General features: G+C 35.6%; 1 protein-coding gene across 1 annotated transcript in view; it reads left to right on the top strand.

The window, feature by feature from the left end:
- Positions 1–12816, top strand: part of LOC105177948 (HEAT repeat-containing protein 5B) — a 46889-nt gene extending 34073 nt beyond the window's left edge. The window contains exons 32-48 of the mRNA XM_011101260.1: positions 1567–1793; positions 2959–3103; positions 3186–3254; positions 4330–4386; positions 4548–4634; positions 4715–4843; positions 5010–5210; positions 5333–5776; positions 6805–6870; positions 7412–7509; positions 7591–7687; positions 7828–7957; positions 10348–10658; positions 10730–10864; positions 10945–11109; positions 11186–11311; positions 11514–12816. Coding sequence (XP_011099562.1) covers positions 1567–1793; positions 2959–3103; positions 3186–3254; positions 4330–4386; positions 4548–4634; positions 4715–4843; positions 5010–5210; positions 5333–5776; positions 6805–6870; positions 7412–7509; positions 7591–7687; positions 7828–7957; positions 10348–10658; positions 10730–10864; positions 10945–11109; positions 11186–11311; positions 11514–12398 — 3372 coding nt within the window. The 3' untranslated portion in view covers positions 12399–12816. The remainder of the gene's footprint in view (positions 1–1566; positions 1794–2958; positions 3104–3185; positions 3255–4329; positions 4387–4547; positions 4635–4714; positions 4844–5009; positions 5211–5332; positions 5777–6804; positions 6871–7411; positions 7510–7590; positions 7688–7827; positions 7958–10347; positions 10659–10729; positions 10865–10944; positions 11110–11185; positions 11312–11513) is intronic.

Raw genomic sequence — 12816 nt, 5'->3', positions numbered from 1 at the left:
GGGGGGGGGGGGAGGTTGGTATGATCTCTAGATTTCCCTTGTTTAGCATGATAAATTTGGAATTAATTTTTTTTTTTGTCATTTTATCATGTCTTCTTCTCCAATGGAATAGGGCTTAGGAGGGTTTCTTCAATGTTGTACTTTATGCAACAAAAAAGTACATAGGCCGTCACAATAGTTGCTTATATTGTCAGATTGTAGGACAATGAGGTATTGAAATGAGAATGTAATATTATGTATGACTTCACCTGAAATTTTTTTGCTTCTGTCTATAGATTATTTTTCAGTCTAAGACGAGAATGGGAACTTAGACGATAAGCCACTTCAGTTGATATAACCTATAATAGTTGTGTACATAAATCAAAATACATTCTTTAAAGTATAATCATAAGCTCTGTGAACCTTCACACATCTCATATTTCATGCGGTTCTGATGCCCAACAAGGCTAAACTTGTGCAGACTTATCTTAAAATTCCATAAGAATGCTGCCAGTCAGCTAGTCCATGACATTCTTAAGAGAAGCGTTCCATTTATGCTAGTGCAACCACTCAACTAGTCAGTGAGAGAAGCATTTCATTCATGCTAATTTCACTTTGAGCTTCTGTTCCACGAAACACCAATATTTTAACATGTGCCTACCATTTTATTGTTCTGCTATTATTAATTGAGTTAAACGTTTATGCATTGAGGAATTGTTTCCAGTATCAAAACTACTATGTTGATGGCGTTGGAGCAGCATCTCATAGTTGGATGCTTGAGGAGAAAAGAAAGGATCCGTTTTAAGGTTTAATAGGAGAGTTTCTTTTGAGAATTGTTCAGTATTTTGCATTTGTGATCCACTTCGTTACCTTTGTTCTTTAGTTGACATTTTTTACATCTTGTTAGTTTAGTACTTTTAGTGCCCTAACACCTGGTGGGTCCAGTGGGGAATCTGTGGGTGTGCCTTGACTTTAGTTACCCACCCTATTTTAATCCCAAGCAGCTAAGACGATTTTCTCCTTTTCTTCCCTTCCTTACCAACCACGGTCTCAGTTTGTTTGTTAATTATCTGGTGCATCAATGACACTTTTTATAGTTGCTTGTACGAATGAAATATCGGAGAAGTGCTAATCGTAATTGACTTAAAGAAATATTATTGTGTTGTTAATATCTCACACATCTTGGTCGGTTAGGGCTTTTATGAATTTGTAAACTGGTTTTCTAGAAAGTGGATATTGTGATAATTAGGAGGAACCTAAGTGCTGAAATATTAACAGAAAAAGTATACTTGCAATCCAGTATAAGTTTGGATTCTTGTACATCATATCTGCAAAACTCTTCTGACTGAAAATTTAAGATCCTCCTAAGATACTTCCCCAAATTGAGATTCACGGGGCAATTGCATCTTATCTTGGGATTGATATATCAGATAGGCCATACAGGCTATACCGATTTGAAGTCAACTTTACGTTGCTGATAGGAGTGCTTATTTGTCAAAAGGATATGATTTGTTTGTGAATGTCTTGGTTGCTGATTATATTTAAAATTGATTCCAGTTGTGAAATTTTTTTTTGGTGAACTGTTAGATTCTTTCAACATCATCAAGACATAATGCAAAAAAGGCTAACAAAATGGAGAATGATTCTTCAACTGGTCTGGATGGTGAGAAAGGATTGAGTCTTGGGGAAGACGATGAGAACATGGTATCCAGCGCGGAGAATCCACCAATTCGCAGTTATACACTTGACTACACCAGTCCTAACTTTTCAAGGGATAAGCACCTCAGATATCGAACAAGAGTTTTTGCTGCTGAGTATGCCACCTTACTTTCTTTACCTTTTATGTGATTCAGCTAAGTCAAGTCATCTTATTTAGTTTTGAAATCTATAACCAACTTTCATCACGCTGTGTTGCTGCAAGCAGGCTGAGTTATTATATTTTATGTACTTTATTTCAACTGCACTCTTGCTTATCTGTAGTTGTTTGTTAAACTTGTAGAGATAAAATCGTGAGTTCATTTGCTGCATGTCCATCTTTTGGTATTGCTGCAAGTTTATTTGTTAAACTTGTAGAGATAAAATCGACTTCTTTATTTTCAGTACCAGATGTCATTTGGTATTGCTATTTGTTTACCAAAACTGTGTACCAGGTCATATATCGGCCCCACCTAGAAAAAGAGAACTAGTTTTGAAAAGGAAAACAAAAGTTTCTGAAGTCTCTTATCAATGTATTTGGGTATGGGGCCGATGAAAATTAGGGAATAAGCCAGTTTAACCACTAGATAGTGAAACCCATTAATGATCGATATCATATGGGGCTTAAACTATCTGAATATTTTTCAGTTATTATCTCATAATATATATAGCCTACTTGCATCCTGCTTGGGTAGATCTGAAAATTGGAGGAGGTTGATTTGTTTTAGGTAAATTAAATTGACGACCCCGAAGTTAGCCCAAAATACGTAAACACCCTCTATCTTTACACCCCATGAGGGGAAATTGTGTAATGTTTTTCAAGGGGTGTTTGTGTAAGCTTTGCGTGTGAAGAGGGTTTTAGGAGGTGTAGTTGTAATTACAACTATAACTTCGTAGGTATAGAAGGCAGGGCAGATGCTGTTTGTGTATTTTAGGCCTAACACTGTCAATGTAATTTACCCTTTGTTTTACTTTAGGAAAAAAGATTCATAACTAATGAACTCATGAGGTCATGTATTACATTAGATTTCAAACTGTATGTTCTGATAAAATATAGTACACAAACACGTGAGAATTTATTTTGCACCGTGAGTATGCGAAGTTTGGGGTTGGTGTGATAGTGTCCATTCAAGCAATGTGATATAATTTCGTTACATTCTTTGACTGATATTACACAATATATGATGTGATATTCTCATGCTTATGCAAGCCATAGGTTACAGATCAAGACAAATCTTTTTTTCTGCTACAATGGTTTTGACTAAAAAACATGATTGCGATTAGGTGCTTGAATCATCTTCCTGAAGCTGTTGGAGAGAATCCTTCTCACTTTGACCTCTCATTGGCAAAGGGACAACCTGCAAAGGGGCCTGTATCCTGTGACTGGTTGGTTCTTCAACTGCAAGATCTCATTTCTCTTGCTTATCAGGTGGTGAATGTAAAACAGCTATCTTAGTTACATAAGCTGAAATGATTTGGATTATTGATATCTACCATATTGTGTATTGTAGATAAGCACCATTCAGTTTGAAAAAATGCGGCCAATTGGTGTGTCACTACTATGCACAATTATGGACAAGGTATTTCTCCGGCATCTAATCATTTCATTTTCACTGTCTCTGTCTCTGTCTCTGACAGAGAAGCAGCAAGAATTATCTTTATGTCACTTGGACCTTCAGTGTGTCACTCCTTGATTTATATATTAGATAAGTTTTATATATGTGATTTGTGTTCTTAGTTTGAGATTGAGGGGCTATGACCTGCTAAGAGAGAGATTCTTCAAGAGTCTACCAAGTATTGTCCCTAGTATTGTGCACAGCTTAAGTGTAGATTTATTTCAATCATTTCTTCTGTAATATAGAGTTCTCAGCTGTAGATTTGAGTAGAGTTTTAGATTCAATACTGAGAAGAGTGAAAGGTTGATGCAAAATTTTTGGCTTAATGGTGATTCTACTTTGTGAATTAGCCATGAGTTACACATGTTCTTTCATCACAATTAGAGTCAAACTGAAGAAGGCATTACTCAAACTTGGTTTAAATTTCTTATAGGTCTGAAATTCTTTCTAAACTTAGTTCAATTATTAAATGAGTCAATCTAGAACAGCCGTGAATAAAAACTAGTGCAAGTGATACTTCCCATATTTCATTATTCTTTAATTAGATGAGCGACGTTCGAATTTTAGCAAATGTTTGTTCGTGCTTGATCCTATGCTCAAGGAAGTGAGCTCAAATGATATTTTAGCAGTTGATTTCAAGCCAAATATCAAATAATTTGTTTAATTTTGTAGCTCTATTCACACTTTCCATACTGATTGGCTCAATTACATGCCTCAAGGAAGATTTTGCAACCCCATAGGGCCCATACGCACCTTTAGTTTGCTATTTTGCTAAAAGAAGTTTAACGATCTCACATTCTTTGTATATATGAGTGCTTTTCAAGCAATTCAAACACATCCAGTTTGATCCCGCACTGTCTCTTTCTCGTTTAAATTTCTCTTGCCTTGCTGAAGACATTCTTTCCTTTCCAACTTTATTAGTTATACTCTGATGAATGGATTTGAAACTAGAATCAATTCCAAGTAACTTTAACTAAGCTTAAACTGTGTTTCTCCAAATATCTTATTTCATATTCATTTTTGTTCTTTACATTGTTAGTTTGCAGCAATCCCGGACCCTGAGCTTCCTGATCACCTCCTTCTGGAACAGTATCAGGTTTGCCACTCTACCTGCTTTAACTTCTGTCTGTACTCAATTTGTCTCATAAATCTCCTGGTCATAATGTGGTCTCTTCGAACAAGCTGTTAATGCCTCGTTGCAAAGACACATTTTCATTAGGAGTCAACTTACAGTGGATTTTAAAATTTTCACTCTAGGCCCAGCTGGTGTCTGCTGTTCGAAGTGCCTTGGACTCATCGTCAGGCCCAATTTTACTGGAAGCAGGGCTGCAGCTAGCCACTAAGGTATAGGTGTATATCTTTGGTTTGTTTCCAAGTAAATTAACATTTATTCATTCAGATAGTCTGACATGATGGAATTCCAGATGCTGACGAGTGGGATCATCAGTCGAGACCAAGTTGCTGTCAAGAGAATATTTTCATTGATTTCACGGCCACTCAGTGACTTCAATGAGCTTTACTACCCATCATATGCTGAATGGGTCTCATGCAAGGTTCATTTGCATTTGAGCATATTCCTGTGTCATAGAAATAGATTAATATAAAATTGTTCTTTGCTTAATGTTACTCGATTTTGTACCAGCATTCAAATAAAACTTGGTAATGATACCTTGAAGGAGGCCTTTTCTGATATTTATTTTTTTGTCATCTTGAATTCAGATAAAAGTAAGGCTTCTCACTGTTCATGCTTCTCTCAAGTGTTATGTATTTGAATCCTTAAGGAGACAAGGGGATGAAATTTCTGATGAGTATCTAGCTCTACTGCCACTTTTTGCAAAAAGTTCCAGCATTCTGGGGACATATTGGCTTTCCTTTCTGAAGGACTACATCTGTATTCGTTTCCACCTACACTTGGAAAATGTGAGTTTCAAGCTTTTTTGCTTCAGCCAATGCCACTTGCCTCAAATAAAGAAAAGTGTCATTCTGAAGGAAAAAGACTAGCTTTTAGTACTGACCTTTGCTCCCTTGTTTGTACAATACAGTGGAAACCATTTCTTGATGGAATCCAATCATCAGTTGTATCAGTTGAGCTGCAACCATGTCTAGAAGAAGCTTGGCTTGTGATTCTGCAAGCCCTGGTGTTGGATGCAGTTCCTGCAGGTTCTTGTGTGAATGAATCATCTCCAACAGACAGATCAAGAAACATACCCACTTCAGGATACAGCATGGTTGAGTTGCAATTAGACGACTTTCAGTTTCTGTGGGGCTTTTTACTTATGCTTCTATTTCAGGAGCAAGATGTTACCCTTGGCGAACACATCATACCGATGTGTTGCATCAAATCCAAGTTCAGTAGCGACATCTCAGTTGATGATTCCAATTCTGTGTCTTCAAACATTCTCTTCCCTGTGTTTCAATTTATGTCCACTGAAAGATTCTTCTCCTCTGGGTTCCTAACTGTGGATGCTTGCAGAGAATTGTTGCAGGTTGGTGTGCATTTATGATTCTAGCTTATGTCAATGAAGGGAATAGAACTGATTTTTGGTGTAACCACATGTAACAGTGTTAATTGATGAGACATGCATATGGTGCTGGTTACAGTGTGCCTTTATAGTTATGATCTGCCTCTTATAGACTTCTTATTTTGCAATTCAATGTTCTGGTCTGTTTCAAAGGGAGGAGATTTTAGTTCAAAAAAAATTCAGAGTTTCAATCTGTCTTGGGGAGGAGGGTTTTCATTTTGTCTTAGGCAACTGTAATTTAGTGTTTGCTCCAGTTAGCTTAACTTTTTTATTTTTTATATTGGGAAAAGTCAATAAATGCAACGTCATATCATACAGTCAACATACACATGATACACCCATACTTGGAAAAATGGAGTATTCTGAAAATAGGACTTAACATGGAAAGAAGCATACGCTGGGATGGCATCCTGCTCTGGCCTAAAATTGTGCATAGATAGGTCCCTTCACTTAGTTGGAAATAAGATAAGGTTGGGACCCTAAGCAGAGGACAGAAGCCTAGACTTGTCTGTACTTTAAATTGCAGATGTACACAAGTTAACTTGCATAATCATGTTCTTCTGTTGCCAAACACCTTAAACAACAGCGATTACAAGGTGTTCAAATTCCTTTCAGCTTTTACAACCATTTACCCCATCTGCATGAGATGCTTCATTCCCTTAGGAAAAAGACCAAATTCTAGGATTAAATGGTCATGAAAAGAAGAGTTTTTATAAGTCTCATGGTTACATTGGGCAAACATAGAGGATGTCATGGGCGTAAGTCGAAAATCAAGCAGTCTATCTTGTGTCGGAAGTCTTTCAGGACAGATTAGCTTCATAGCCTTAATCATCATCCTCTATTACCATCTATTCACTGTCAGCATGCTTGTTTCCTTTAGAAAAAGTTTGCATGTAGACCGAAATCATGGGGCTAATCATTATTTTTTCGTCAGATTATCATTAGTTTGAATGTGCCTCTTTAATCATTACTTTGTATGAATACAAATGCAGGTGTTTTCATATTTAATTTTCAAGGAAGCTACATGGGATTGTCTTGCCGTCTTTTTTCTATCACAGGTAATGAGAGTGACATTTCTCATTCTTTTTCAAACTAATCCAGCTTTGTGGACCCAACAAACAATATAGAAGCAAAGACAATGACCTGTGTCCAAAAAACTAGCTTGCTCATGATTATGCATGTAAACTTTGTTATCTCGTATTCAGTTGTGACAAAATATCAATTGATTATCTGATCAAAAAGCACAATCTCTAAGTAATCATTCTTCTCATAAACTTAATGCTTGGCTTTGATAGCTCAATCTTGACAGAATTTGAAGTACTTGATAACAAATACTTCAACACGAGTCATATTTGAATTTGAAATTGAACTTGTTGCTGGGCTTCAATAGCTTAATCTTGAGAGAAGTTTATGTATTTGGTAACAAGTACCTGAACACGAGTCAATCTGTAAAAATTGAACTTCATAGCTGGGTTTTAACCACTTATTGAGCTCAAACAAAACACACTTGTAAATGCTCGAAAAGTGTTTATGCTTCAGTGTTGGGGGATTTTAGTGGGTATGTGGTTCTGATCACTCATTTCTGCCTGGCGTTAGCAGGTTATTCAGAACTGTCCTAAAGATTTCCTTAATGTGGAGAATTTTGCATATTTGGCAGCAGAATTGTGTGTCACTTATCTTTTCAAACTTCTATTAAGGTACATGTATCTCATGTTATACTTTTGAAAGTATTTTGAGAATTAATGGCTGAAAAATAATCTGTCTGGCTTTTGGTTCAGTGACAATATGAATTCTCAGCACCCTTCAGGCTGGGAAAATAGTATATCTGCTGCACTTACCGCCGCTTCAACACTATTGGAACGTTCTGAAGCTCAGGTAGCTATGCTAATTCATGATGGTGAATGAGTGATGCCAAAACTTAGAGCTTTTTAGTCACTTGCACCTCAAACAAAATAAGTGCCAATGGACTGAAGGACTTCGTTATTTTCTTATTAGCAACGCGGTTGTTGATGCAGATGCAGCTAAAACTATTGTTGCCTTTTCTCTTGGTTGGTTACAAGTGCATTGGAGAAGCATCAACGGAGATATCCCTATCGAGAATATATGACTTTGTCCAGTCCATTGCTTCATTGTTAAAGAGACTTAGTAAGTACCTTCACTGCTTTGTTTGCTTTCATTTTGATTCAAAATTTTCAATCTCCATTTATTTTGAAGTAAGAGAAAATGTTTGTATTTTTGTGTTTCTGCTGAAAAATATTTTACCATTCTTACCGTGATAAATACATATATAATCACATGCATGCATAAACTCATATCTTTCATTATTAACTTGATAAAATAACAATATGTACTTTTAATAATACATTGATGTGACACCACTAAAAACTCTAAAACAATAGAAAATAGAACTATTAATCTTCATTCAAATTATTAGTACATTGATTTGGCACCATTAATAGTAAGATAATACAATCTTATCAACTAATAATATATAGGGTTAATTACATTTAGCCATCCGAACTATACCCGTTTTTACACTTTGACATATAAATTTTTTGTTTTGGTATCAATTTACTATCTCAACTTTATGAAATTTTGCACTTTGCCATTTATAACTATTTTTCAATCAAGTTTTCTATCGGAAAACCATTACATGCAGCACACATGTGATATTTAAAGGTTATGTGATATGATATTCAAATACGCACAGTATGTGATGTTTTTCTAGCAGAAAAATCAACAAAAAGACGGACATACATGGCAAAGTGCAAATTTCGCAAAGTTGAGATGGCAAGTTGAGACCAAAAAAAAAGTTTGATGGCAAAGTGTTAAAATGGGCATAGTTCGGACGGCAAAATGCAATTTACCCTAATATATATATATATATATATATATATATAATATGCATCTTTTCCTCTTGTGATGTCTTTTAAACTTTATTTGGATCTTAAGACCTAAGTGAGGAAAGAAAAGAGGAAACAATTTAAAGATCAAAAAGTTGTCTTATTTAAAGTAATAGAATTTTCTCTAACAATCATTAAAGTGCATGCCTACATTATATTAGAGACATTATAAGTGAAAATTGGGTGTATATTTTTCTTATTTAATTTTTACTTCTTCAAGTACTTTCATATGAAAAATCATTTGTTTCTCAAGTCGATCTTAGCAATGATAAATTACACGGAAACTCAATTTCGAATACTCTCTCGGATGTTATTTCAGAAAGCACGTAAATGTCTTGTGAGAAGAAAAATTGAACAAAAACAATATTATTTTACATGTGGTTAGCAAAAGATAAAATGTTAATCATTTCTACTCCAAAATATATTGATATTATCCATTTAAAGGATATAGTAGAAAGAAATTCCATTAATCTCACTTCAAATATCTTAATCGCATAACCTAAAAAAGTGTGGTTCATACATAACAAAAAGTAAATAGCATGAAATAATTACAAAAAAGTGTAAGATTTTTATGTTTTTCTTTATTCCTTTGAACAAATATAAAGATGGATTTTTCTCTTTAAATTGCATATAAAGATTTAAATATCTTGTCAACATAGTTTTGGGGACCGCAAGAACATCATCAGTCTATACAAATACATAAAATATTTAATAAAAAGATAACTACTATAGAAAATTAACAGTTTTCCATCAATAAGATTTATTATAAAGCAAGTGTAAATGTCAAGCAAACATATATATTTATGTGCATAGTATTGTGAATGGATCAATATACATTACATAGTCTAAGAATGGACAAGAACAAAAGGATGTAATGATGAAAAATGGAAAAAGCATACATATTTTTCAGCACGTAGATATTATGAAAAATAAAGCGTTTCTTTTTTTTTAAATAAAGCATTTGAAAATTAGTTAATGGATTTATTTACTTTTAGTTGTTATGTTTATTATCTTTTATTGTAAAGATAAATATTAAATAATTCGTGAATTTTCTATGAGATTTTTTATAAGTTTAATATATATTTTAAAAAAAGATCTATGATTCACGTTCACTTGGAAGAAATAGTCTATTATTCACAAAATGATGTTCTGGCTACTTTCATGTTAAGTAACATCAGCAAAACTGGTTATATTTTCTGCATGCTCCTTTTCTTTCTCATCTGTTTATGGTTATGACTGCTTTTGGCAGTTAGGTAAGGAAAAGTTGCTTTATGTCCTTTTACTCTGGAGGTACATATGTGTGCGTGTGTTTCGATCTCAGATAAGTCTAGCAAATATTGCTGATGTAATATAGTTTAAATGAGGCTCTCAGTTAAACCTGATAATTCATCATACTGTATGCTGTTGGATAGTGTGAGTTTCCTTGAGCAACATCCTATGAACCAGATGATGGATTCCTTCAATACAGGCAAATCTGTACTTGGGGCACATAGTCTAGCAAATATTGCTGATGTAGAATAGTTTAAACAAGCCTCTCAATTGAATCTGATAATCCATCAAACTACTGTATGGTGTATGTAATGTTTCCTTAAATGACATCCTGTGAATAAGATGATGGATATTTTGTTACAGGCAAATCTGAACTTGGGGCTGATAGCATTACCCATTTGGTATCAATAACCAGAGCTTGTCTAAATGCAACAGTTAGTCTGACTAACGATTGCGTCCAGGCAATTCATCAACTGGAAAATAAGAGGTCCAGCTTGCACAAGATGCTGCTTCTGAAGCTTGCATATTCTGTTGAACAATTCTTTTCATATGCCACTCTAGCTTTTGTATTTGAAGGTCCTGGAGAAAATCAAGAGAGCAATCCTCTCTTATCCAGAGGGTTGCATCTTAGCATTCAGTGTATCGAGTCTGTGCTTACTGATTCGGACATACAGGTGACGATATTCTAGGATCTTCCTTGCTTGTGTATTCACTATAAATAAAGTAACTAGAAGTTTATGTGCAGATCCAAGCAATCGGCTTGCAGGTTGTGAAAGTCATGCTACAGAAGGGACTTGGTGCAGAATTTAATGCTTTCTTGATATTTTTTGTTGTGGAGCTCGTTGAGGGTTTGTTCAGCGTAGTTCGTAACATTTTAGAGGTAATAGTTTTGCCCTGTAAATCTAAAAAATGTCCTATTGGCATCACATCCTAAATGGCCTGCATGTGATTTGATAACAGAGGCCAATTAACAGAGAAGCAGTTGCTATTGCTGGAGAAGGTCTAAAAATTCTAATGCTTCTGCAAACATTGTCAAAAGGAAGTGATTATCAGAAGGGTCTAATACATCTGCTTTTGGAAGCTATTCTCATGATTTTTTCAGCATCCAATGATTCACTTTCCCAAGTAATGGCAAAGCTATAGTCCTTGAGCTGTATTCTTTTTACTTGACATTATATTTATGATCAATTTTTAATTGCAGGAAGCTAATGATTTGCGAAACGTAGCTGTAATACTTGTTTCGCAACTTGCTCAAATTCCTAGTTCAGCAGCTTCCATCAAGGATATTCTATTAGCAATGCCTGCTGGACAAAGACAGCAACTTCAGGTTCTTGTCTTTTTTTCTCACTTTCTAGAATTTGATAATCCTTGAGTAAATTGTGAGTTTATGTCCTGTTCATCTCTGCGTGATCCAATTACCCCTTCTAAATCAATTCCTGTAACTTATTTCTCCAAGTACATATGATTTACTGAGTAGCTTGGTGTAAAACCACCGAAGATATGACTTCTAACTTCAGTTCCATCTTCAGGACATAATCCGTGCTTCCGTCAATCAAGATAAGGACCCTAAACCATTATCATCCCCTGGACCACCCTTAGTGATAAAGTTACCTACACAGACAGAGCAAAGTGGAGAGAAGAATTCCCTTCTATTAGACCCTTCAGAAGAGTCTAACAACAGTAGTTCAGAAGAGGAAGATGATTGGGATACTTTCCAGTCCTTTCCAGCCTCAGGAAGTGAAACTATTCCAGCTCCAGAAAGTAGAGACAGTGACCACGAAGAATCTTCAGCTTCCCTGTCTCTTAGCAATAAGGAAAATCTTAATGTTGAAGATCATGAGCCTGCTGATGCTGCAAGTGCATTCAACAAAGCAGATAGTGGCAATCAGATGGAAGAAAGCGATAATCCTGAAGATGGTTCGAACAGTGGTAAGCAATCTGATGAGATGGTTCCAGGCCTCGCAGCCGAAGAGTTGCCCAATATTCAATCAGATGAAGTTGGGGAAGAACACACTGAACCTTTTGCAAACTATTTCAAGAAAACTGAGATGGTACCAAACCATGAAAATGATCAGCCTTTACCAGATGTTCAACATTTGAGTAGCACTGCAGAGCATGACAGAGAAACTTCCCATGACAATGAGCAAGGATTGCCCGATTTTCAACCTATGGAATTCTCTATGGAGCATGCTCAACCATCCACAGAGCCCTATGATGAGGGGACGGATATTCCTGACAATGGCAATATAATAGAAAAGAATGAACAAGAAACGCCTGTGGTGTCAACAAATGATTCTGAAGGGAACTCCATCCAGGATTCTGATTCGGGGGTTCATGAGAGAAACAGTGAGACACCTATTTTGTCCAATACTGATGATCAAGAAGATGATGACAAAAAGTTGCCTGGCAGTTAACTCATGTAACCAGGGGAATACCAATTGTTCCAAATCACTTGATGACTAAGTACGGTTGTACGTCTAATATGTTGGTGTACTTAGGCAAGGAAAAATGAGCACACAGTTATGTCCAGTATTTGTCATGTTTTGGTATAGATTAGAGGTATTTTTGTTAGCAAGCAAGTAAAAGCTCGACTGTGATTTCATTTTGCATTGGCTGATGACACTCTTCCTATTTTCAGATGACCGTAAAGGTTGACTCTTCTATATGCAATTGATACCTGGGCAGAGATGCGTACTTTCTGTAACATTCAGCTTTTCATGATACTGGGTTCGAGAAATTTTAGGCTACCAAAACATTGGTAGTGCTAGTACTTCGTGAGTTTGCACCACTTATGAAGTGGACAATTGATTTGTAATCACAAGCAATTATCTT

Source organism: Sesamum indicum, linkage group LG15 (genome assembly GCF_000512975.1).
Source record: "Sesamum indicum cultivar Zhongzhi No. 13 linkage group LG15, S_indicum_v1.0, whole genome shotgun sequence".
NCBI classification, from domain to species: Eukaryota; Viridiplantae; Streptophyta; class Magnoliopsida; order Lamiales; family Pedaliaceae; genus Sesamum; species Sesamum indicum.
The sequence above is the reverse complement of the archived record's forward strand: the minus strand, read 5'-3'. Positions and strand labels throughout refer to the sequence as shown.